At 47.8% G+C, this 26,651-nt stretch overlaps 1 protein-coding gene across 1 annotated transcript in view; it reads left to right on the forward strand.

Annotated features, from left to right (window-relative positions):
* Positions 1–1,156: 1,156 nt before the first annotated feature.
* The window catches only part of LOC141191704 (uncharacterized), a 30,356-nt gene continuing 4,861 nt past the window's right edge, over positions 1,157–26,651 (forward strand). Inside the window, exons 1-6 of the mRNA XM_073661645.1 lie at positions 1,157–1,286; positions 18,152–18,235; positions 18,365–18,544; positions 18,619–18,742; positions 18,825–18,922; positions 19,121–19,211. Of these exons, the coding sequence (XP_073517746.1) occupies positions 18,158–18,235; positions 18,365–18,544; positions 18,619–18,742; positions 18,825–18,922; positions 19,121–19,211 (571 nt within the window). The 5' untranslated portion in view covers positions 1,157–1,286; positions 18,152–18,157. The remainder of the gene's footprint in view (positions 1,287–18,151; positions 18,236–18,364; positions 18,545–18,618; positions 18,743–18,824; positions 18,923–19,120; positions 19,212–26,651) is intronic.

Genomic DNA, 26,651 nt, shown 5'->3' on the forward strand with positions numbered 1-26,651 from the left:
GAGGAGGGGGAAGGACAGGAACTAGTTCCATGCACTATAGACGGTACTACCTAAACAGTTCAGTGTGGATGGCGTTAGGACGAAGGAGGAGAGCATGGTCAGTCATCCTCTTGGTGAGGACACGGAAGTCTTGCCTGTTAGCAGTCCGGCACGCATGGCTGAATTTATGTTACACTGCCTTTCCTGTGACCCTCGCATTCTCAAATTTTGGGTGACAGTCACTGGTTGGTGACACTTCTAGACCCATTCTACAAGGAGAACTTTCTATCTCTTATTCCTGAGGCGGACAGGTCTAGAAAAATGGGACAGTACCAGAAGGCCCTTGTTGCGGAACTATTAAAAAAAATTCAACTGGGGGGAGCCGCCTGAAAAATACTCAAGTTTCCCATAGACTTACATTGGGTTCGTTGCTCGGGTTGAACACCCGAGTATTCCAATTTGCTCGACCCGAGCAACAAGTACCAGAGCATTTTAGTGCTTGCTCATCACTAGTCCTAGGTCAAGAGCCAGGAGGGTACGTTATAAACAGAGGGAAAAGACAAAGGCCTAGTCAGGTCACAGTCTAGAGTCAGAATTCCAAGCTCAGGGTGTGTCAAGGCAAAAGGGGTAATAAAAACGGGTAGTCAATAGGCAAATCCAGGGTCCGGCAACAGAAGATCAGAATATCTGAATTCTGCGCACAAAGCGCAGAGGGAACAAACCACAGAGAGCTGCAGCTACAACTGACTTGGTCATCACTTTGAACAGGGAACACCTGAAGGAAACTCAGCACCTCCCAGTCTCAGATTGGATGGCTGAGCTGTCAATCAAAATACCAACCACTCAGCACACCACTGCAGTAGATTAGACGACTGAGCTGTCAGTCACTGCGTCCAAGACACACAGTGCCATGACAGACATAATATCAAATATACCGCAGGACACAACAGTCCCCATGATAAAGGCGGAGGCAGCACAGGTGCAAAATGGATGGAACAACCACTCACACACCGACGGTTCATGGAGGGGCGGCTGCCTAGTATTATAAATGCACATGGATAAGGCCGGTATGAGGCGCTAGTCACACAGATAAGTGAGGAACATAGTGTCTGACCTATGACCTAATGGAGACGCTCACCACACACTATAAACACTTGTATGCGCTCCATCCTGCAGGGTACAGCAGTGTCCTGCATCCACTGAGGCCCCTGATCATGTGACCACTGACTCCTCCCCTCCTGTGACCTCACCACAGGTCCTGTGCGCACACAACAGCCATATATGTGGTGGCGGCTCTGCAGGTGGAGGTATGTGGAGATTCCCCCTTATTCTCTATTAGGATTATTCATTGCACTTTCTTCCATATCGCCACCATATTCTGCAGCGCTGTACACACATTATTAACATTGTCCATATTGGGGCTCACACTCACTTTTTTACATCTGCCACGTCCTTAAGCATACATCTAACCACACTCTTGTACCATATAAGTCTACCCCGAACACAAAGTAAATGGACAACCCCTTTAAGGCTGTGTTTACTGCTAAATTCGTCAGTTCTGCTCCTTTATATTGAGCTCCATCCACTTTCTCTCAGGATTCCCGTTATATTTCACACCTAAGTTCTTTTTCTTATAAATTCCACACTTAGGCCGTCTCCTCAGCGTTCCTCTTTACTCTCAGGCCGTCTCCTCAGCATTTCTTGGCAATGTCCTCAGCGCTCCTCTCTGCTCTCAGGCCGTCCCCTCAGTGCTTCTCTCTGCTCTCAGGCCGTCCCCTCAGTGCTTCTCTCTGCTCTCAGGCTGCCCCCTCTGCGCTCCTTTCTGCCATCAGGCCGTCTCCTCAGCGCTCCTTTCTGCCCTCAGGCCGTCCCCTCAGTGCTCCTCTCTGCCCTCAGGCCATCACAGCGCTCCTTTCTACCCTCAGGCGATCTCCTCAGCGCTCCTTTCTGCCCTCAGGCCATCTCCTCAGTGCTCCTTTCTGCCCTCAGGCCATCTCCTCAGCGCTCCTTTCTACCCTTAGGCCATCTCCTCAGTGCTCCTTTCTGCCCTCAGGCCATCTCCTCAGCACTCCTTTCTACCCTCAGGCCGTCCCCTCAGTGCTCCTCTCTGCCCTCAGGCCATCTCCTCAGCGCTCCTTTCTACCCTCAGGCGATCTCCTCGGCACTCCTTTCTACCCTCAGGCTGTCTCCTCAGTGCTCTTTTCTACCCTCAGGCGGTCTCCTTAGCGCTCTTTTCTACCCTCAGGCTGTCCCCTCAGCGCTCCTTTCTGCCCTCAGGCCATCTCCTCAGCGCTCCTTTCTGCCCTCAGGCCATCTCCTCAGCGCTCCTCTCTGCCCTCAGGCCATCTCCTCAGCGCTCCTTTCTACCTTCAGGCTGTCTCCTCAGTGTTCTTTTATACCCTTAGGCCATCTCCTCAGCATTCCTTTCTACCCTCAGGCCGTCCCCTCAGCGCACCTTTCTGCCCTCAGGTGTCATGCCAGGTGTGGGAATACTAGTGCAACACAGAGGGAAAAGGGAAAGGGAGCCCAGACACTAGGGAAAGGGGGAAGTGGAGACCTCCTAGTCTGTTCTGGCATCACCCTGTCTCAACTACCGTCTCTATATTGCCTTTTCAGCAATCGCCGCACGCGGGCCTCGCCCTGCTCTCCCTGGAGTATTGCTACGGGTAGGGATGGGAGGAGATGAGCAGTAGTCAACCTCCGCTAAACTCTATAGACAACATGGGTAGACATAAAAGTGGGAAAACAGCTTTGCTTTAGATGAACTCCAAATAAGCACACGGCCTCAAGCTCCAGAGAGGATGAAGTACTGTTCTTGCTAAGCTTCACAAGTAGAAATGAATATAACCGGTGACTCCATCTCAGTCACCCCAGGTATATATACACCCAGACCAGAGAGCTAATTAGCAAGAAAGAGGTAGCCGCTTGGTCCTAAAGACAGCCTCTTATCTAAAAAGCTGTCTGGAATGCCAAATGTAGAGATCTCCTGCAACCCCCTGCAGGGCGACTGTCCGTCACCTCCAACACACCCGTGACATCAGGCCATCTCTTCGCGCCTATTTCTGCCCTCAGGTTGTCTACTCAGCGCTCCTTTCTGCCCTCAGGTAATCTGCTCAGTGCTCCTTTCTGCCCTCAGGCCATCTTCTCAGCATTCCTTTCTGCCCTCAGGCCGTCCCCTCAGCGCTCCTTTCTACCCTCAGGCCATCCCCTCAGCTCTCCTTTCTGCATTTAGGCTATCCCCTTAGCGCTCCTCTCTGGCCTCAGGCCATCTCCTCAGTGCTCCTTTCTGCCCTCAGGCCGTTTCCTCAGAGCTTCTTTAGACCCTCAGGTTGTCTCCTCAGAGCTTCTCTCTGCCCTCAGGCCGTCTCCTCAGCGCTTTTTTCTGCCCTCAGGCCGACCCCTCAGCGCTCCTCTCTGCCCTCAGGCCGTCGCCTCAGCGCTCCTCTCTGCCCTCAGGCCGTCTCCTCAGCGCTCCTTTATGCCCTCAGGCCGTCTCCTCAGGGCTCCTTTCTGCCCTCAGGCCGTCTCCTCAGCGCTCCTCTCTGCCCTTAGGCCGTCTCCTCAGCGCTCCTTTCTGCTCTCAGGCTGTCTCCTCAGCGCTCCTCTCTGCTCGCAGGCCGTCCCCTCAGCGCTCCTCTCTGCTCGCAGGCCGTCCCCTCAGCGCTCCTTTCTGTCCTCAGGCCGTCTCCTCAGCGCTCCTCTTTGCCTTCAGGCCGTCTCCTCAGCGCTCCTCTCTGCTCTCAGGCCGTCCCCTCAGCGCTCCTTTCTGCTCTCAGGCCGTCTCCTCTGCGCTCCTTTCTGCTCTCAGGCCGTCTCCTCTGCGCTCCTCTCTGCCCTCAGGCCGTCTCCTCTGCGCTCCTCTCTGCCCTCAGGCCGTCTCCTCAGCGCTCCTTTATGCCCTCAGGCCGTCTCCTCAGGGCTCATTTCTGCCCTCAGGCCGTCTCCTCAGCGCTCCTCTCTGCCCTTAGGCCGTCTCCTCAGCGCTCCTTGCTGCTCTCAGGCCGTCTCCTCAGTGCTCCTCTCTGCTCGCAGGCCGTCCCCTCAGCGCTCCTCTCTGCTCGCAGGCCGTCCCCTCAGCGCTCCTTTCTGTCCTCAGGCCGTCCCCTCAGCGCTCCTCTCTGCCCTCAGGCCGTCTCCTCTGCGCTCCTCTCTGCCCTCAGGCCGTCTCCTCAGCGCTCCTTTATGCCCTCAGGCCGTCTCCTCAGGGCTCCTTTCTGCCCTCAGGCCGTCTCCTCAGCGCTCCTCTCTGCCCTTAGGCCGTTCTCCTCAGCGCTCCTTTCTGCTCTCAGGCCGTCTCCTCAGCGCTCCTCTCTGTTCGCAGGCCGTCCCCTCAGCGCTCCTCTCTGCTCGCAGGCCGTCCCCTCAGCGCTCCTTTCTGTCCTCAGGCCGTCTCCTCAGCGCTCCTCTTTGCCTTCAGGCCGTCTCCTCAGTGCTCCTCTCTGCTCTCAGGCCGTCCCCTCAGCGCTCCTTTCTGCTCTCAGGCCGTCTCCTCTGCGCTCCTTTCTGCTCTCAGGCCATCCCCTCAGCGCTCCTTTCTGTCCTCAGGCCGTCCCCTCAGAACTCCTTTCTGCCCTCAGGCCGTTTCCTTAGCACTACTTCCTACCCTCAGGTTGTCTCCTCATCACTTCTCTCTGCTCTCAGACCATCTAGGCTTTCAGGGTAGCTCTTCTTTGTTGCTGTAATCAACAGGACGTGGTTATAATTATTTTTTTTGTTGGACCAGAAATTAACCCCTGAACATGCACTGCACCCTGCTGCATGCAACCATACCAGTGTTTCTTTTGTGTTATCATAAAAAGCAGTGCCCCCACCAAATACACATCTTGAATTAGCTGAGAGATTTAAACTTGCTTATAACATATCATAATCACAATGGAAACAAGCTTCAGAATATTGCCCAACTACACTGTGTTCCAAATTATTATGCAAATAATATTTTCTCAGATTTTCCCAAATTACCTACAGTGCTGGCCAAAAATATTGGCACCCCTGCAATTCTGTCAGATAATACGCAGTTTCTTCCTGAAAATGATTGCAATCACAAATTCTTTGGTATTATTCTCTTCATTTAATTTGTCTTCAATGAAAAAAACACAAAAATAATTGTCCTAAAGCCAAATTGGATATAATTCCACACCAAACCAAAAAGGGGTGGACAAAAGTATTGGCACCCTTTGAAAAATCATGTGATGCTTCTCTAATTCGTGTAATTAACAGCACCTGTAACTTACCTGTGGCACCTAACAGGTGTTGGCAATAACTAAATCACACTTGCAGCCAGTTAACATGGATTAAAGTTGACTCAACCTCTGTCCTGTGTCCTTGTGTATACCACATTGAGCATGGAGAAAAGAAAGAAGACCAAAGAACTGTCTGAGGACTTGAGAAACCAAACTGTGAGGAAGCAAGAGCAATCTCAAGGCTACAAGTCCATCTCCAAAGACCTGAATGTTCCTGTGTCTTCCGTGCGCAGTGTCATCAAGAAGTTTAAAGCCCATGGCACTGTGGCTAACCTCCCTAGATGTGGACGGAAAAGAAAAATTGACGAGAGATTTCAATGCAAAATTGTGCGGATGGTGGATAAAGGACCTAGACTAACATCCAAACAAGTTCAAGCTGCCCTGCAGTCCCAGGGTACAACAGTGTCAACCCGTACTATCCGTCGGCGTCTGAATGAAAAGGGACTGTATGGTAGGATACCCAGGAAGACCCCACTTTTTACCCCGAGACATAAAAAAGCCAGGCTGGAGTTTGCCAAAACTTACCTGAGAAAACCTAAAATGTTTTGGAAGAATGTTCGCTGGTCAGATGAGACAAAAGTAGAGCTTTTTGGGAAAAAACATCAACATAGAGTGTACAGGGAAAAAAAGAGGCATTCAAAGAAAATAACACGGTCCCTACAGTCAAACATGGCGGAGGTTCCCTGATGTTTTGGGGTTGCTTTGCTGCCTCTGGCACTGGACTGCTTGACCGTGTGCATGGCATTATGAAGTCTGAAGACTACCAACAAATTTTGCAGCATAATGTAGGGCCCAGTGTGAGAAAGCTGGGTCTCCCTCAGAGGTCATGGGTCTTCCAGCAGGACAATGACCCAAAACACACTTCCAAAAGCACTATAAAATGGTTTGAGAGAAAGCACTGGAGACTTCTAAGGTGGCCAGCAATGAGTCCAGACCTGAATCCCATAGAACACCTGTGGAGAGATCTCAAAATGGCAGTTTGGAGAAGGCACCCTTCAAATATCAGGGACCTGGAGCAGTTTGCCAAAGAAGAATGGTCTACAATTCCAGCTGAGCATTGTAAGAAACTCATTGATGGTTACCAGAAGCGGTTGTTCGCAGTTATTTTGGCTAAAGGTTGTGCAACCAAGTATTAGGCTGAGGGTGACAATACTTTTGTCCGGCCCTTTTTTGGAGTTTTGTGTGAAATGATCAATGATTTGATTTTTGCTTCATTCTTTTGTGTTTTTTCCTTGCAAGCAAATTAAATGAAGATAATAAGACCAAAGAATTTGTGATTGCAATCATTTTCAGGAAGAAATTGAGTATTATCTGACAGAGTTGCAGGGGTGCCAATACTTTTGGCCACCACTGTATATGAATTGCAGTCATTGTAATTTTCCAGTCAAATAACTATTAGAGTACAATTGAAAGGTTTTTGTACAAACTGCCTATGATAACAGTATATTTAAAAAAAAATAAAACACTCAAACTGCACTCAAAATGCATGTTCCAAATTATTATGCATAGCAGAGTTTTCAACCTTTTCATTTTAATAAAGAACAAAAAAATGGTCATTTTTGAAATTATAACCATTAACAGGTTATTACAAACTGAAATCAAACAGTTTTCAACTCAAAACTTTATTCTAGGTGATGTTACATTTGCACATAGGACCCCTTGTTCGAAAGGAGCTTCTGAACTCTCTCGTCTCTTGAATTTGTCAGGTTTTGGATGGTTCCTGCTTCAATTGTTTTGCATGAGGACAGAATACCCTCCCAGAGCTGTTGCTTAGATGTGAACTGCCTCCCACCATCATAGACACTCCTTTTGATGATGCTCCAGAGGTTCTCAATGGGGTTGAGGTCAGGGGAGCATGGGGGCCACACCATAAGTTTGTCCCCTTTTATGCCCATATCAGCCAGAGATGCAGGTGTGTTATGTGCAGCATGAGACGGGGCATTATCATGCATGAAAATGATCTTGCTGTGGAATACACGGTTCTTCTTCTTGAACCATGGAAGGAAGTGCTGTTTGAGAAACTGAACATACATTATGGAGTTCATCTTTACCCCTTCAGGGATCCTAAAGGGGCCGACAATCTCTCTCCCCATGATTCCAGCCCAAAACATTACTCCACCTCCTCCTTGTTGGCGCCGTAGTCGTGTTTGCATGGGGTGTCCATCAACCAGCCATCCTCCACTCCATCCATCTGGACCATCGAGCGTTGCACGGCACTCATCGGTGAACAAAACAGTTTTGAAGTCAGTCTTCATGTATTGTTTGGCCCACTGGAGCCGTTTCTGCTTGTGTGCAGTGGATAGAGGAGGTCAACAGGATGGCTTACGCACAGCTGCAAACCTCTGAAGCACCCTGCATCTTGTTGTTCGGGGGACGTTGGAGGCACCAGCCGCTTCAAAAACTTGTCTGCTGCTATGACAAGGCTTTTTTGCCGCTGCTCTTTTAACCTGAAGTAATTGCCTGTAGGAAAGAGTCCTCAATGTTCCCTTATCAGCACGCACACGTGTGTACTGTGAATCAGCTACATACTTCTTGATTGTGCGATGATCACGATGAAGTGTCTTGGCAATGTTGATTGTAGTCATGCCTTGACGTAAACACTTCACAATTTGTTGCTTCTCAGCAGCCGACACATCCTTTTTCTTTCCCATTTTGGCAGAAAATGTAGGCTGCTTAATAATGTGGGACAGCCTTCTTAAGTAGTCTTGCCTTTCATTGGACACAACCTGCCAAACTAATTAGCACAGGTGTCTGCAATTGCTACAGTGATATAAAGAGCCCTGACACACATCACCATCAATGAGTTTTACTGACAAGCAAAAAAATTCTTACCTTATCACTCCTAAGCACTTTTTGCATAATATTTTCACTTTTCTTGCTTTGTCAGGGGTCAGATGTGGAATCCACATTCTATGAATTGTGGGATGTTTCTTGAACATTGCACCTGAAGCTGATAGCAGTGGAGAATAAAAAATTTAGTTTTCTTGACCACTTTGAAACAAACACTGTGTGCGCAATTATTAGGCAAGTGACTATGTTGACCATATCATCATTCTTATGCAGATTTTCCAAATGCAAGCTATATAAACTTTTATGTTTATCGGATGAAGTAGATCAGGTGATGTGTACTTGTGTGATGAGGGGTGTGTGGCCTATGGATATTGACACCCTTTATCAGGGGGGGGGGGGGGGGGGATTGTTAGGCAGCTTCTTTTCCTCAGGCAAAATGGGCCAAAAAGGGTTTCAACTGACTCTAAAAAGTCAAAAATGGTTAAAAGTCTTACAGAGTGATGCAGCACTCCTTAAATTGTTCAGATATTGGGGAGTGACCACAGAAACTTCAAAATTCTACAGGGTCACAAAAGAAAAAAAGAATAGCATTAACTGCAAAAGATTTCAGAAGACTCAAATGTGAAGCGACCAGGAAGATATTATCCTCCAGTGCTGTTGTATTTCAGAACTGCAGCCTCCCTGGAGACCCAGAAGAACTAGGTGTTCAGTGCTCAGCGACAAGACTGAGGCTGAACCCTGACCATCACTGAACAAGACACAAGAAAAGACTTGTCCAAGAAATATCTGAAAACAGATTTTTCAAAGGTTTTATGAACTGATGAGAGTGACTCTTGATGGACCAGATGGATGGGCCTGTGGCTGGATCATTAATGGGCAGAGACCTTGACTTTGACTCAGACACCAGCGGGATGGGCACTGTTATGGGCTGGTATTATTACAGGTGAGCTAGTTGGACCTTTTCGAGTTGAAGATGGACTCAAAATCAACTCCCTAAACTTCTGCCAGTTTTTAGAAGATGCTTTCTTTAAGCAGAGGTACAGGAAAATATCTGCATCTTTAAAAAAATCAGGATTGTTCTGCAGTACAATACTAAATCGCAGCATCAGTGCCAGGAAAGGTCTTAAAGATGAAAAAATTACATAATGACATGGCCTCTTCCTCACTGGACCTACACTGTGTGCAGAATTATTAGGCAAGTTGTATTTTAGAGGACTATTTTTTTTATTGATCAGCAACTATGTTCTCAATCAGCCCAAAAGACTCATAAATATCCAAGCGTAATATTTTTGGAAGTTGGAGTGTTTTTTTTTTTAGATTTGGCTATCTTAGGAGGATATCTGTTTGTGCAGGTTACTATTACTGTGCAGAATTATTAGGCAACTTAATAAAAACCAAATATAATCCCATCTCACTTGTTTATTTTCACCAGGTAAACCAATATCAGTGCACAAAATTTAGAAATAAACATTTCTGACATGCAAAAACAAAAACCCCAAAAATTAGTGATCAATATAGCCACCTTTCTTTATGATGACACTCAACAGCCTTCCATCCATAGATTCTGTCAGTTGCCTGATCAGTTTTCGATCAACATTGCATGCAGCAGCCACCACAGCCTCCCAGACACTGTTCCGAGAGGTGTACTGTTTTCCCTCCCTGTAGATCTCACATTTTATGATGGACCACAGGTTCTCTATGGGATTCAGATTGTAGTGCCGGCGTCCCTGCCCTCTGCTAGGCAGGGACGCTGTTCCCCTCACCGCTCTGCTCCGTGCCCGGCGTCCCTCTCCCGCTCTGCTGGCAGCGCGCGCTCCTTCCCGGCCACTGTGCTTAGGGCGCGCGCGCGCGCCCTCCCTCCCTCTTAAAGGGGCCGCGCGCGCCGTCCTAAGGAGTCCCCGGCCAATGGCCGGAGGACTTTACCATATATAAGGCACCTCCTCCAAAATGGAGGTGCCCGAGCAATGTTGTTGCACTGTTCACTACTCTGCTTCAGCCCTCAGGTCCCGTTGCCAGTTACCTGCCAGTTACCTGCCAGATTCCTGCCTGATTATCTGCTACCTGCCTGCTAGTCTGAGGTCCGACGGTCTGCCTTACTACTCCTGTCAGTCTGTCTAAGGACCAGCCTGCCCGCTCACCTGGGAGCGCACATCAGCCACCTGCCTGCTTGCCTGAGGTCCGACGGTCTGCCTTCCAACTCCTGTCAGTCTGTCTATGGACCAGCTTGCCCGCTCACCTGGGAGCACACACCTGCTACCTGCCTGCTAGTCTACCTGGAGGCTCCGCCGTCTCGTGCTGTGACCACCTGCCTGTCCAGTGACTCCTGCTCGCTCACCTGGGAGCGCTCATCTGCTGCCTGTCTGCTAGCCTACCTGGAGGCTCTGCCGTCACGTGCTGTGACCACCCGCCTGTCCAGAGACTTCTGCCCGCTCACCTGGGAGCGCTCATCTGCCGCCTGTCTGTTGGTCTTCCTGGAGGCTCCACCGTCGCATGCTGTGACCACCCGTTCATCCAGAGACTCTCGCCTGCTCACCTGGGAGCTCACGTCTATCATCAGCCGCCACAGGTCGTACCAACCCTTTACCTAGAGACTGCCCCGGTCACTTGCCGTGACCATCTGCCCGTTCATTCAGAGACTGCCCCGGTCACTTGCCGTGACCATCTGCCCGTTCATTCAGAGACTGCCCCGGTCACTTGCCGTGACCATCAGCCCGTTCAGCCAGAGACTGCCCCGGTCACTTGCCGTGACCTCCAGCCCGTTCACTCAGAGACTGTCCCGGTCACCTGCTGTGACCTCCTGCCCGTCTTCCCTGGTCGCCACCCGCTCCCTTACAAGGACTGCCCCCTTGTATAGTAGCTCAGAGGTTCCGCCTCCCAGACCCGTTACAGTTTGCTCGGGCCATGGAACCCGGTGGCACCCAAGCTCCCTCGCTCTCGGACCTGTGTCATGAACTGTCCCGTCAAAGGTCCCAACAGGAGTCCATCCTGGGTCACCTGCGGAATGTCAATACTCGCCTGGACACTCTGACTGCTCCACCAACAACCTCCGCCAGTGCCATGTCTCGCAATCCGGCAGCTCCGCTGTCCACTAACACCATGATATCCTACCCCGGACCTCGGCTTTCTGCACCTCCTCGCTTCGGAGGCGACTCAGCCCAGGCTCGGGGCTTCATAAATCAGTGCACCCTGCACTTTGAACTATTGTCCCACCAGTTTAACTCCGACCGAGCCAAAATTGCATTCATCATGTCCCATCTCACCGGGGAGGCCCTGGCCTGGCTAAATCCTCTATGGGAGAGAGGAGACCCCCTGGTGTCCAACTTGCCTGCTTTTCTCACGGCTTTCCGGAAAGTCTTCGACGAACCCGGACGGAAGACCTCATCCGCATCATCGTTGCTACGCCTCCGTCAGGAGAGTCTCACCGTGGGCCAATATGCCATACGGTTCCGTACCCTTGCCTCGGAGCTGGCCTGGGATAACGACGCTCTGGTTTCCGTCTTCTGGGAGGGTCTGTCCGGCCGTATTAAAGATGAACTTGCCGGTCGGGACATTCCTACCACTCTCGATGACTTAATAACTCTTGCCACCCGGATTGACCTACGGTTCCAGGAGCGTGCCAGAGAGGTCACCCGTGAGAGGAGGTTACCACGTCTAGCTCCTACTTTTCAGAAACCCGTCACTCCTTCTGTCTCTAACCAGGTACACCCTCCTGAGCCTATGCAGGTCGACCAGACCAAGATGGTCAAGACCCGTCAGGACTTACGCCGTGCCGAGGGGACCTGCTTCTACTGTGGCAGTAAAGAGCACCGGATCCGTGCCTGCCCGGAGAGGTCGGGAAACGCCTGTGTCTAGGTTCGCTCAGAGAGGTCCACCTAGACAAGAATAAATCCTCTCCATCCCTGCTGTTGTCAGTTTCAATCGTCTACGGGGAGAACCGTTATTTCGAACTAGCCCAACTGGACTCTGGAGCAGCCGGGAATCTTATTTCACAGTCCCTGGTAGAGAAATACCGCATCCCCACCAAACCTCTGGCTGTACCCTTGTCTGTTGCTGCCGTGGATGGGGGGCTCTTACCACGCCCCATCCAACTCATCACCGAATCCATTACTCTGCAGGTGGGAATGCTGCATTCTGAAAGTATCTCCTTCCATGTTCTGCCTGGACTCTCTCACGCCCTCTTGCTAGGCCTACCTTGGCTCCAGAAACATGCACCCGTTCTTGACTGGCAGACCGGAGAAGTCCTTCGCTGGGGACAGGGCTGCCATAAGACCTGTCTGGTTCCCGTTCATCCCGTCCGTCCTTCTCCTACCCCAGCTAATCTACCTGGACTTCCGATTCCTTATTGGTCTTATGCTGATGTCTTTAATAAAAAGGAGGCAGAGACACTACCCCCTCATAGACCATACGACTGCCCTATCGACCTGTTACCTGGTACTTCTCCTCCCCGTGGGCGTATTTATCCATTATCCGCTGCTGAGACCCGGTCGATGTCCGAATATATTGAGGAGAATCTGGCCAGGGGATTCATCCGGAAATCTACCTCCCCGGCGGGAGCAGGCTTCTTTTTCGTCAAAAAGAAGGACGGCTCTCTCCGTCCCTGTATAGACTATAGAGGCCTTAACCAGATCACGGTGAAGAATAAGTACCCCCTTCCGCTCATTCCGGAGTTATTTGATCGTCTGAGGGGGGCTAGAATCTTCACCAAACTGGACCTCCGTGGGGCGTACAACCTGGTTCGTATCCGTCAGGGGGATGAATGGAAGACGGCATTCAACACCCGGGACGGCCACTATGAATATCTGGTAATGCCCTTTGGCCTCTGTAACGCTCCTGCCGTCTTTCAAGAGTTGGTCAATGACATCTTCCGGGACCTTCTCTACTCCTGCGTAGTGGTGTACCTGGACGACATCTTGGTCTTCTCTCCGGATCTCCAGACTCACCGGAGGGATGTTCGTCAGGTCCTGCTCAGGCTCAGGCAGAACCATCTCTACGCTAAATATGAGAAGTGCCTCTTTGAGCAGACCTCGCTTCCGTTTCTGGGCTACATTATCTCTCAGACCGGCCTACAAATGGATCCTGAGAAACTGTCTGCCATCGAGAAATGGCCCCGACCAGAGGGGTTGAAGGCTATTCAACGGTTCCTGGGCTTCGCCAACTATTACCGCCTCTTCATCCCGCACTTCTCTTCCCGGACTGCCCCAATTTCCGCGCTCACCCGTAAGGGTACTAATCCCAAAGAGTGGCCGCCCGAAGCAGAGGAGGCCTTTCTTTCCCTAAAACAGGCCTTCTCTTCCGCCCCGGTGCTGCATCGCCCGGACGGCAACAAGCAGTTCTTCCTGGAAGTTGACGCCTCCTCCTCTGGAGCCGGAGCGGTACTTACTCAAAAATCATCTTCCGGGAGAATGGTAACTTGTGGCTTCTTCTCCAAACTCTTCTCCTCTTCTGAGCGCAACTATTCCATAGGAGACCGAGAGTTATTGGCCATCAAGCTGGCGTTGGAGGAGTGGCGTTACCTACTCGAGGGGGTTCTTCATCCGGTAATAATTTACACTGACCACAAGAACTTGGCTTACCTCCAGCATGCCCAGAGACTTAACCCGCGCCAAGCCCGGTGGTCCTTGTTTTTTGCTCGCTTTGATTTTGTTCTTCATTTTCGCCCGGCTGACAAAAACGTCAAAGCAGACGCCTTGTCCCGATCCTTTCTGGTGTCCGATCTCGAGGAAGAACCTAAACATATCATCGATCCCGCCAGAGTAATGCAGGTGGCTCCCGTGAGTCTAAATCGTCTCCCTCCCGGTAAGACGTTTGTTTCAGTACCTGATCGGGAGAAGATCCTACACTGGGGCCATTCGTCTAAACTAGCTGGCCACGCCGGTCAGAAAAAGACCCTCCAGCTTATTGCCCGGCACTATTGGTGGCCTACCCTGCACAAGGACATAATAGACTTTGTTTCTGCCTGTGTGTCCTGCGCCCGCAACAAAGTCCCGAGACATCTGCCAGCCGGACGCCTCCTTCCGCTTCCTGTACCTGCTGCCCCCTGGCAGCATATAGCAATGGACTTTATAACTGATCTCCCCGTCTCTGCCGGTTGTACGGTCATTTGGGTGGTCGCTGACCGCTTTTCCAAGATGGCTCACTTTATTCCCCTGCCAGGCCTTCCGTCTGCACCCGAGCTGGCTAAAGACTTTATCCGCCACATCTTCCGTCTTCATGGCCTGCCCCTCCACATCGTGTCGGATCGTGGGGTACAGTTCACCTCACGTTTCTGGAGAGCCACTTGTAAACTACTAGACGTCACCCTGGACTTCTCTTCCGCTTACCACCCACAGTCCAATGGTCAAGTGGAGCGGATCAATCAGAACCTGACCAGTTACCTCCGGCACTTCGTTAATGCCCACCATTCTGACTGGGTGGATCTCCTACCATGGGCCGAGTTCTCTTATAATAATCACGACAGCGAATCCTCCTCCAAATCCCCGTTTTTTGTAGTCTTTGGTCAGCATCCTCGGATTCCTTTTCCTGTCTCCACCTCTGTGGACAACCCGGCTGCGGAATCTCTCGTTAGCAAATTTTCCTCCATATGGGAGAGTACCCGGTCCGCACTCCTTCTGTCATCCGAGCGTATGAAAAGACACGCTGACAAAAAACGCCTGGATCCTCCACAATTTCGTCCAGGAGATAAAGTCTGGCTCTCATCTAAATATGTTCGACTCAAGATACCTTCTTACAAGTTAGGGCCTCGGTTCATCGGTCCTCTGGAGGTCATCAGTCAGATCAACCCGGTGGCCTATAAATTGAAACTCCCGGCCAACTTACGGATCCCTAACTCCTTCCATGTATCTCTCCTCAAACCCGTGGTGCTTAACTCTTTTTCCAAGTCTACAGGTACGCCTCCTGCTCCGGTTTCTGCTGAGGACGAGTTTGAGGTAGAGAACATTCTTGCCACCAAAAGGGTAAGAGGAAAGACCTTTTTTCTGGTAGATTGGAAGGGGTTTGGTCCTGAGGAGAGAACGTGGGAGCCCCGGGAGAACATCCATGCCCCTCTCATCCTAGCTAAATTTCTATCTGGCCTAAAAAAGGGGGGGCCTAAAGGGGGGGGTACTGTAGTGCCGGCGTCCCTGCCCTCTGCTAGGCAGGGACGCTGTTCCCCTCACCGCTCTGCTCCGTGCCCGGCGTCCCTCTCCCGCTCTGCTGGCAGCGCGCGCTCCTTCCCGGCCACTGTGCTTAGGGCGCGCGCCCTCCCTCCCTCTTAAAGGGGCCGCGCGCGCCATCCTAAGGAGTCCCCGGCCAATGGCCGGAGGACTTTACCATATATAAGGCACCTCCTCCAAAATGGAGGTGCCTGAGCAATGTTGTTGCACTGTTCACTACTCTGCTTCAGCCCTCAGGTCCCGTTGCCAGTTACCTGCCAGATTCCTGCCTGATTATCTGCTACCTGCCTGCTAGTCTGAGGTCCGACAGTCTGCCTTACTACTCCTGTCAGTCTGTCTAAGGACCAGCCTGCCCGCTCACCTGGGAGAGCACATCAGCCACCTGCCTGCTTGCCTGAGGTCCGACGGTCTGCCTTCCAACTCCTGTCAGTCTGTCTATGGACCAGCTTGCCCGCTCACCTGGGAGCACACACCTGCTACCTGCCTGCTAGTCTACCTGGAGGCTCCGCCGTCTCGTGCTGTGACCACCTGCCTGTCCAGTGACTCCTGCTCGCTCACCTGGGAGCGCTCATCTGCTGCCTGTCTGCTAGCCTACCTGGAGGCTCTGCCGTCACGTGTTGTGACCACCCGCCTGTCCAGAGACTTCTGCCCGCTCACCTGGGAGCGCTCATCTGCCGCCTGTCTGTTGGTCTTCCTGGAGGCTCCACCGTCACATGCTGTGACCACCCGTTCATCCAGAGACTCTCGCCTGCTCACCTGGGAGCTCACGTCTATCATCAGCCGCCACAGGTCGTACCAACCCTTTACCTAGAGACTGCCCCGGTCACTTGCCGTGACCATCTGCCCGTTCATTCAGAGACTGCCCCGGTCACTTGCCGTGACCATCTGCCCGTTCATTCAGAGACTGCCCCGGTCACTTGCCGTGACCATCAGCCCGTTCAGCCAGAGACTGCCCCGGTCACTTGCCGTGACCTCCAGCCCGTTCACTCAGAGACTGTCCCGGTCACCTGCTGTGACCTCCTGCCCGTCTTCCCTGGTCGCCACCCGCTCCCTTACAAGGACTGCCCCCTTGTATAGTAGCTCAGAGGTTCCGCCTCCCAGACCCGTTACACAGATCAGGTGAACAAGGGGGCCATGTCATTATTTTTTCTTCTTTTAGACCTTTACTGGCTAGCCATGCTGTGAAGTAGTTGGATGCATGTGATGGAGCATTGTCCTGCATGAAAATCATGTTTTTTTTGAATGATACCGACTTCTTCCTGTACCACTGCTTGAAGAAGTTGTCTTCCGGAAACTGGCAGTAGGTCAGGAAGTTGAGCTTCACGCCATCCTCAACCCGAAAAGGTCCTACAAGTTCATCTTTGTTGATACCAGCCCATACCAGTACCCCACCTCCACCTTGCTGGCGTCTGAGTCGGAGTGGAGCTCTCTGCCCTTTACTGATCCAGCCTCTGGCCCATCCATCTGGCCCATTAAGAGTCACTCTCATTTCATCAGTCCATAAAACCTTTGAAAAATCAGTCTTAAGATATTTCTTGGCCCATTCTTGACGTTTTATCTTATGTTTCTTGTTCAGAGGTGGTCGTTTTTCAGCCTTCCTTACCTTGGCCATGTCCCTGAGTATCGCACACCTTGTGCTTTTTGATACTCCAGTAACGTTGCAGCTCTGAAATATGGCAAAACTGGTGGCGAATGGCATCTTGGCAGCTTCACGCTTGATTTTCCTCAATTCATGGGCAGTTATTTTGCGCCTTTTTTGGCCAACACTCTTCTTGCAACCCTGTTAGCGATTTGCCATGAAACGCTTGATTGTTCGGTGATCATGCTTCAAAAGTTTGGAAATTTCAAGACTGCTGCATCCCTCTGCAAGACATCTCACAATTTTGGACTTTTCAGAGCCCGTCAAATCTCTCTTCTGACCCATTTTGCCAAAGGAAAGGAAGTTGCCTAATAATTAAGCCCACCTTATATAGGGTGTTGATGTCATTAGTCAACACCCCTCCTCATTACAGAGATGCACATCACCAGATTTACTTAATTGGTAGTTTGCTCTCAAGCCTATGCAGCTTGGAGTAGGACAACATGTAGAAAAAGTATCATGATCAAAATACTCATTTGCCTAATAATTCTGCACACAGTGTAGACCTTAGTGTAAATTATTGGGCTTTTCTTAAACTCAACATTTATGGTGAAGGAAAACAGCCCCTCTCTGATCATTGTCGGGGGCTGTGGCTGGTGCTGCCCAAAAAGATGATCATCGACAGATTAAGAAACTAATGGACTCCATGGGTGGATGGCTTATCACTGGTATTAAGAAGAATGTGTGGCTATGTTGGTCACTGATATATTTTTTTAAAATGTCAGAAATGTATTTTTGGACATTGACTCGTTTGGTTCTTATTCTCACTAGAACAGATGAAAATAGACAATTGAGATGGAAAATTTAAATTTTTCATATATTTTCATAATAATTCTGCACATAGAGATATTCTCCTAAGACAACACCGCACTTTTACTTTCTTATATATTCAGGTTTATTACTCTTTTAGATTGACGGACAGCACTGGTGATGTTAAATAATAAAAGTAATCATCAAAAATACAAATTGCCCAATAATCGTGCGCACGGTGTAGAATAGGCGGTGGGGTTAGAAGACCACTTCTTTCCAGAACTTATCGTGGAGTGGTGAGATGTATACAAATAAACGATTAACATATTTTATTGGCTGTACAAAGACTGTTGTCTTCTTTATATTGTTAATTCAGATAATTTATTTTATAACATCTGCAATGCTAATTGATAGCACATAAATATCCCTGTCTGACCTCAAGATGTATGAAGTGCTCTACCACATTATTGCTTTATACCGGCATCATGCTATTCATTTTATTTATTATTCAGTATTTTATATATCTTGCAATGAGTCATCTTCTATCCACTCACATTCCCACAATATGGTATACTAATAATTTATCTATATCATTTTCCTAGAGAAGAATGGATAGAGACAGAAAGAAGATGGTGGAGAGGATATTACACCTCACCCTAGAGATCCTCTTCCGGCTTACTGGAGAGGTGAGAGATTCTGATGACGTCACATTACATCATTCTTATCTATGGGAATAACAGATGGACAGAACTGGAGAGGTGAGGACTCTGGAAATGTCTGTAGTGAGATTTATTAATGTGTCTCTCCATAACCAGGATTACACAGTAGTGAAGAAGACCTCTAGTGAGCGCTGTCAGGACCCTGTGTCTGAGGGATGGGGAAGACCCCTGAGCCCAATCACAGGACCTCAGTCTCACTTCCTGATACATGAGGACATCAATGACCAGAAGATCCTAGAACTCACCTACAAGATGATTGAGCTGCTGACTGGAGAGGTGGGAATGCTGGGACATTATACAGTAACGCTATGGAGGGATCGGGGGGATGACGGTATCATTGTATGTGTCAGGTTCCTATAAGGTGTCAGGATGTCGCTGTCTATTTCTCCATGGAGGAGTGGGAGTATTTAGAAGGACGCAAAGATCTGTACAAGGACATCATGGTGGAGGTTCCCCAGCCACTCACATCACCAGGTAATAGACAGAACTAACTACACACGGTCTATAATTATCTGTATGTAAAGAATGAATTCAGTCCTGTATGTGTTTCCTCCAGCTCTATCCAGTAAGAGGACAACACCAGAGAGATGTCCCCGTCCTCTTCTTCCACAGGACTGTAAACAAGAAGATCCCAATGTTCCTCAGGATCATCAGGTAGATGGAGAGAAGGTGTCATGAGATCTCCCCTATGATGTGTAGACGGCTGTGAAGGTCTTGTGCTCAGTCTTGTTTTATCCACCAGTATTATATGGTTTATACTTGTGTAATGAGAACGGTGGAGATGACAGGATTATAGCTGATCATAGATGGGACTTCTCCATCTGTCTGTGACTTTTATAATATTTGTTTCAGGGTGAAGATCTGATCCATATTAATACTACAGAGACATATGTGAGGGGTGATGAGCGGTGTAAAGAGGAGATTCATACATATGACCACCCAGGTGAGTAGTGATCACTAAATGCAGAGAAGTCACAGATTCTTCTCATGGTAATATATATATACAGTGCTGGCCAAAAGTATCGGCACCCCTGCAATTCTGTCAGATAATACTCAGTTTCTTCCTGAAAATGATTACAATCACAAATTCTTTGGTCTTATTATCTTCATTTAATTTGCTTGCAAGGAAAAAACACAAAAGAGAATGAAGCAAAAATCTAATCATTGATCATTTCACACAAAACTCCAAAAAAGGGCCGGACAAAAGTATTGGCACCCTCAGCCTAATACTTGGTTGCACAACCTTTAGCCAAAATAACTGCGAACAACCGCTTCCGGTAACCATGAATGAGTTTCTTACAATGCTCTGCTGGAATTGTAGACCATTCTTCTTTGGCAAACTGCTCCAGGTCCCTGATATTTGAAGGGTGCCTTCTCCAAACTGCCATTTTGAGATCTCTCCACAGGTGTTCTATGGAATTCGGGTCTGGACTCATTGCTGGCCACCTTAGAAGTCTCCAGTGCTTTCTCTCAAACCATTTTATAGTGCTTTTGGAAGTGTGTTTTGGGTCATTGTCCTGCTGGAAGACCCATGACCTCTAAGGGCGACCCAGCTTTCTCACACTGGGCCCTACATTATGCTGCAAAATTTGTTGGTAGTCTTCAGACTTCATAATGCCATGCACACGGTCAAGCAGTCCAGTGCCAGAGGCAGCAAAGCAACCCCAAAACATCAGGGAACCTCCGCCATGTTTGACTGTAGGGACTGTGTTCTTTTCTTTGTATGCTTTTTTTTTCCTGTACACTCTATGTTGATGCTTTTTCCCAAAAAGCTCTAGTTTTGTCTCATCTGACCAGAGAACATTCTTCCAAAACATTTTAGGCTTTGTCAGGTAAGTTTTGGCAAACTCCAGCCTGGCTTTTTTATGTCTCGGAGTAAGAAATGGGGTCTTCCTGGGTATCCTACCATACAGTCCCTTTTCATTCAGACGTCGACGGATAGTACGGGTTGACACTGTTGTACCCTCGGACTGCAGGGCAGCTTGAACTTGTTTGGATGTTAGTCGAGGTTCTTTATCCACCATCTGCACAATCTTGCGTTGAAATCTCTCGTCAATTTTTCTTTTCCGTCCACATCTAGGGAGGTTAGCCACAGTGCCATGGGCTTTACACTTCTTGATGACACTGCGCACGGAAGACACAGGAACATTCAGGTCTTTGGAGATGGACTTGTAGCCTTGAGATTGCTCATGCTTCCTCACAATTTGGTTTCTCAAGTCCTCAGACAGTTCTTTGGTCTTCTTTCTTTTCTCCATGCTCAATGTGGTACACACAAGGACGCAGGACAGAGGTTGAGTCAACTTTAATCCATGTTAACTGGCTGCAAGTGTGATTTAGTTATTGCCAACACCTGTTAGGTGCCACAGGTAAGTTACAGGTGCTGTTAATTACACCAATTAGAGAAGCATCACATGATTTTTCAAACAGTGCCAATACTTTTGTCCACCCCCTTTTTTAGGTTTGGTGTGGAATTATTTCCAATTTGGCTTTAGGACAATTCTTTTTGTGTTTTTTTCATTAAAGACAAATTAAATGAAGATAATAAGACCAAAGAATTTGTGATTGCAATCATTTTCAGGAAAAAACTGAGTATTATCTGACAGAATTGCAGGGGTGCCAATACTTTTGTCCAGCACTGTGTGTATATGTATATATATATATATATATATATATATATATATATATATATATGCGCCACATCAAAAGTAATTCTTAACCAAGATAATATAAGCTGGGCGACAGCTCTTTGTAAAATAACAAAGACAAAATTACTTGGAGGGTGAGGGCTTTTCAGCTCTTGAACAGAACAAAACCATCGGTCTGGAGGGTTTTTATACCTTTTTATACAATATAGATGTTTTTTCAGACTTAGATGCTTTTATTAAAAACAAATAACATAAATAATTATGTAAATATGTAAGGTGCTTTCTTGAATGTCCAGTGGATTGACAATTGAGATCAGAAGCAAATAATTAGGTTTTTTGGGGTCAGAACGGAACTTGCATTATGGTTGTACTTTTATTTTCTCCCATCCAATTAAAATCTTTGGACATTTGTCTGTTTTCAACCATATTAACTATGTAAATATGTTATATAAAATTTATGATATTGTTAATAAAAATTAATTTCTCTTTATTGAGTAAAATTTAAAAGATAATCCAGTGGATACAATCAAGAGCAACTACCATGCACCCTCCATGGCGATCCAGATCGACGGGTTTCAACTCGTTAGTCAAAATCATGACTAACACCTAACGAGTCAAAACCCGTCGATCTGGATCGCCGTGGAGGGTGCATGGTAGTTGCTCTTGATTGTATCCACTGGATTATCTTTTAAATTTTACTCAATAAAGAGAAATAAATTTTATTAACAATATCATCGCTGGATAAAGTTTCTTCTTTTCCTGCTACCTGTAAATGTTTTATATGCAGATTGCACTGCCTCTTTTACAGCATATTGGCACTTTATTTACCTTTCCATTAATCACATTTGCAGTATAGCATATTGCTTTCTATTTGAGAGCTGTACCAACTATCCATTATTTATTATTCACTATACTTATAGCCAGCCACTGCCATTTTATATATTTTGCTTACACTAGGATTCCTAGGTACACATTACATTTCTTGACTAGCAGTCATACTTTTTTTTTTTGGAGGCAATTTATATTCTTGGGTCTGTTTCGTTACTGCTCTTCAACATGGATTTTACCTTACCTGATATATTTTGACTGCTAGCAGCACTATGGTATATTGAATATTTGTCCCCTGCCTTGATTTTTCCACCTGTTGCCTATATTTTCTTGTTCGGATTTTAATAATATAATGAATGAACTATTATTTTATTGATTACAATGTTGTGTAGTCTCCTGTAGGTATTGATTGTATCCGTGATCACACAATAGTCTTCAAACCCTTTGTGTGCATTAATTTCAGGCATTGGACAAGAGCCTTGGGTCAGGGCCTTCATAGCCCTTATCCCTTTTGCTGTATGAGGAGAAATTACTGGAAACCTCAGAGTATGGACCACTACTTTTAGAATGAGTCCACCAAGCTCATTTAGACTGATTATAATTAGCGTTTGCCTGATCTCTTTGTGTTATCCAGCAAACAAATGCAGGACAATTGTGACCTCTCTGCGCACAGAAGGTGCTTAGCACAGTAGTTCAGTTTATTCAATAGCTCCATTATGAAAGGAAATATTCAGTTCTCACCGAATGTTGCAAATTATCCATTATTTTTTAAATTAAATTGCCAGGAGTCTATTATAAAGGTAGGAAACCTATAAAAAAATCCCCTTTTCCAGTACGTCCCCATGACGGCACCATAGGAGGAGTAATCTCATATCCTCTGTAGGGACAGGAAGCACAAGAGGTTAAAAGCCCTCCCACCCCCAACCTCCTCAGTGTTTTTCCTGTCCCTACACAGGACAGGGAGTAGTGGAGGAGCGCTGGTGCAGGGAGAACTAGTGCAGAAGAACACTGATACTTACAGGGCCCTGGGGGATTGGGAGGGCCGCGGCTCTCTCCTTCCCGCCGTCAAGTGGGTCCTGGGCCGACACTCCCTGTCGGGAATTCCTCAGCCCTCCGGTATGCTGGAGCCTCTGGGTGCCGCTTCCCCATCGCTGGGGTTCTCGTCGTCCTGCTCAGGGCGGGCCCAGCTTCTCCCGCCTTCGGGGACCGCCCGGGGTCGAAACCGGAAGTTCATGGATGACGACTTCCTGTCGGCGGTCGCGCGGAATATTCAAGCGTAGATCGACTGTGGACGCCAGTGGAGCAGGAGAACATGACAGGACGACCAGGTAAGGTACAAAAAGGGGAGCTGGGGAGCATCAAAGGCTGGCTTACAGCTTTGGCACTCCTAGCAGTACGCTACAATGGCTGATGTGTCACACCCTGATACCCTCCCTGGATCGCCCCACAGTTATGATGTCTCTGTGCAGTTACCACCTCCTTCTGAAAAGAAGAAGGATACAGGGAAAAAGGCCACAGTGAAAACCAGGAGGTGCCTGGATTGTAACATCAGACTTCCCGACTCATATACAAAAGTGTCTATGTGCTGAATGTAGAGCCTCCATGCTAAAGGAGGAGAATAGAGCTTTATTAAATGAGATGCGTAGTATGATCAAAGAAGAAGTTCAGGCTTCTATTACGTCTCTGGTGTCCCCAGGTTCAGGGGTCCAGGATGTCCGGGGACCCAAAAGACCCAGAGAAGATACAGCACCATCTTCTGAAGGTGAAATCAACCCATCTTGGGACTCTGACAACGGTGAGACCATTAGTCCACCTCAGGGAGGGGAACGTAAAAAGTATATGTTCCACTCAGATGGTATGTTGATTCTTCTACGAGCTGTCCGAAACACAATCCAGGTAGAAGAGACGGAGAAGAGCAGAAACATTCAAGATGAAATGTTTGGTGTACTTAGAACCCATAGATCCATGGTTTTCCCTGTTAATACTCATGTGAAAGACATGATCCTGGAGGAATGGGAGGATGCGGAGAAGAGACTCTATTCCACGAGACTTCTGCATCCGACTCTCCTTTGATCCAGAAAACACCAATGTTTGGGACACTATTCCTAAGATCAACGTCCCACTAGCCAAGGTGGTCAAGAAAACCTCTATCCCCTTTGAGGATTCATCAGGACTTAAAGATCCTATGGATCGAAAGGTGGATAGACTTTTGAAAAAAGCCTGGGAAGCCTCGGTGGCAGTTATTAAGTCTAACGTTGCTGCTACATCTATTGCCAGATCCATGAAAGTCTGGCTAGATGAGCTAAAGGGTCACCTACGGGATGGCACCCTGAGGGAATCTCTCAGTCAATCATTGCCCCTATTCAAAATGGCAACGAATTTTGTGGCCGACGCTTTGGCAGAATCGGTCAGATTTGCTGCCAGGAATAATGAGCTTTCCAAATCAGCCAGAAGAGCTATTTGGTTAAAGACATGGTCTGGGGATACAGCTTCTAAGAACAAGCTGTGCTCCATTCCGTTTTCAGGGCTCAAAGTATTCGGACCAGTGTTAGATGACATACTAGAAAAAGCGTCCGATAAAAAGAAGGGCTTTCCTGAGGAGAAAGAGATGGAGCAGCCCTTTCGCAAACCTTTCCCCTTCCGTAAACATAACACTCAGAAAAAAGGGGGATCCATGAGCTGGAGTTTTAATAAGGGGAACAAACATAAAAAATACCAGCCCAGTACTATCTCCCGTTCAAAACGACAATGACTATGTCAGAATAGGGGAGCGGGTAAGGTTTTTCAAAAACAGTTGGCATCAGGTAACTCAAAATCCCTGGATATTATCAACTATAGCGCAGGGTTACAGGATAGAGTTTTCTCAAAATCCCCCTCAAAGATTCCACCTAACAAGGGGTTCCCCTACCTCACTTTCCCGTCTACGTGCAGACGTAGAGAAACTTCTACAACAGAAGGTTATTGTTCCAGTTCCAGAACACGACCAACATTGGGGCCAATACTCCTCTGTTTTCAGTAAAAAAAAAAACATCAGGGGAGTTCCATACAATTATCAATCTGAAACCCCTAAACCGATGGGTCCACTACAAAAAATTCCGCATAGAATCTGTGAGATCAGCCATTCCCCTGATAGACACAGATGCGGTAATTTGCACCCTGGACCTCAGGGATGCATATTACCACCTGCCGATACATTCCTCAAGTCAGCAATATCTGAGGTTTGCGCTACCATCAGGCAGTCAGATTCTACACTACCAGTTCCGATGTCTTCCCTTTGGCCTGTCATCTGCTCCCAGAATCTTTACGAAGATCATGGCAGAGGTGGTAGCCTATATCCGACTCAGGGATATTACCATCATTCCATACTTGGACGACTTCCTGATGGTGGCAGGATCCCCTCTAGATATGACTCAACATCTGGAATTTGTCCTACAGACATTAACCAGCCTGGGTTTAATTGTAAACAAAGAAAAATCCAATCTTGTCCCAGGTACTTCACACATCTTCTTGGGAGCCTATCTCGACTCCCGAACGCGAACGTCTTATCTCCCGGAAGACAAGATGCTCTCAGTCCCACAAAGGATTCGTTTTTTTGCAAGGGAGAAAAAAACATTGATTCGAAAGGCAATGAGTATTTTGGGAATCATGACGTCGTGCATCACCTGCGTCAGATGGAGCCAATTCCATTCCAGGCCTCTACAGAACTCCATCCTGGAAGTGATAGACAAACATCATAAAACGTCCACTGTTTTATCGGAATCTTCAACAACTCCAGCTTTCAGCCTGGCTTCTGAAGGGGAGATACTGAAAACCAAAGGCTTATCCGCCAGAGTGATCAAGACTACACAGGCTAGTAGAAAACCTGTAACCCAAACCATATATAAAAAAGTCTGGAGGACCTTTTGTCTGTTCTACAGGACGGTAGACACCTCTCAACCAGACATCCCTGCGATCCTTGATTTCTTGCAGGCGGGATTTGATACAGGTTTTAGACTAAGTACCTTGAAGGTGCAGATTGCAGCACTAAGTGCTTTCTTCGACATATCATTGTCCTTGCATCCCTTGATAATCAGATTTGCCAAGGCAATCCAGAGACTTAGGCCTGCCCAGAGAATTTCTTCCCGTCCGTGGGATCTGAATCTTGTCCTGAGAGTTCTTTGCAAACCTTCCTTCGGCCCAGTTCATGAATTAGAAATAAAGAACTTGACTCTCTAAACAGTCTTCTTGGTGGCAATTACCACGTCTAAACGGTTGGGTGAGATCCAGGCTCTCTCTGTTGTCGAGCCATGTATGCAGATTTGGGATGATTGAATCAGTCTCAAACTGGATCCAAGTTTCTACCCGAAGGTGGTGTCTTTAACCCTCCGTCACATACAATATCGGTTCTAACGAGTTCACATACAATGTGACTGTCAGGCGCCGCAGGCTAGAAAAATACCTATAATATCTAATGTTTGCAATTTCAGTGCTCTAAAAGTGATCAGTGACCTTCATAGGGATGTAATAAAAGAGACTACACATAATCAGGTGCAAAAAAAAAACCATTTACTTAACATAAAACTAATAACTCTGAAATACAAACATTTCAAAACTCCCGCCAAATAGTCCCCAGTTCGACTCTGTCAAAAAACTCTACAAAGAAAATTTATGGAAACAAACTTAATTTTAAGGTACCTTAAGTACTATTAAACACATATTCAATCAGAATTAGATCCTGAAGTTTCCCCAGAAAAATTACACTTGCAGAGCAAAGAGCAAGAATTACACATCATTTTTGCATGTGTCAGGCAGATTGCATTATGACATTTGTGACATTCATAATTAGAAAGCCTTCTGATTCCGCTTTCCGTGGTGCAGGTGGTGCATCTCCTTCTTTTGGGAGGTGGTGCAGGTGGTGAATTTTCACTATC

This window comes from Phyllobates terribilis, unplaced genomic scaffold (genome assembly GCF_046119375.1).
Source record: "Phyllobates terribilis strain yellow unplaced genomic scaffold, ASM4611937v1 Scaffold_51__1_contigs__length_9155689, whole genome shotgun sequence".
NCBI lineage: Eukaryota > Metazoa > Chordata > Amphibia > Anura > Dendrobatidae > Phyllobates > Phyllobates terribilis.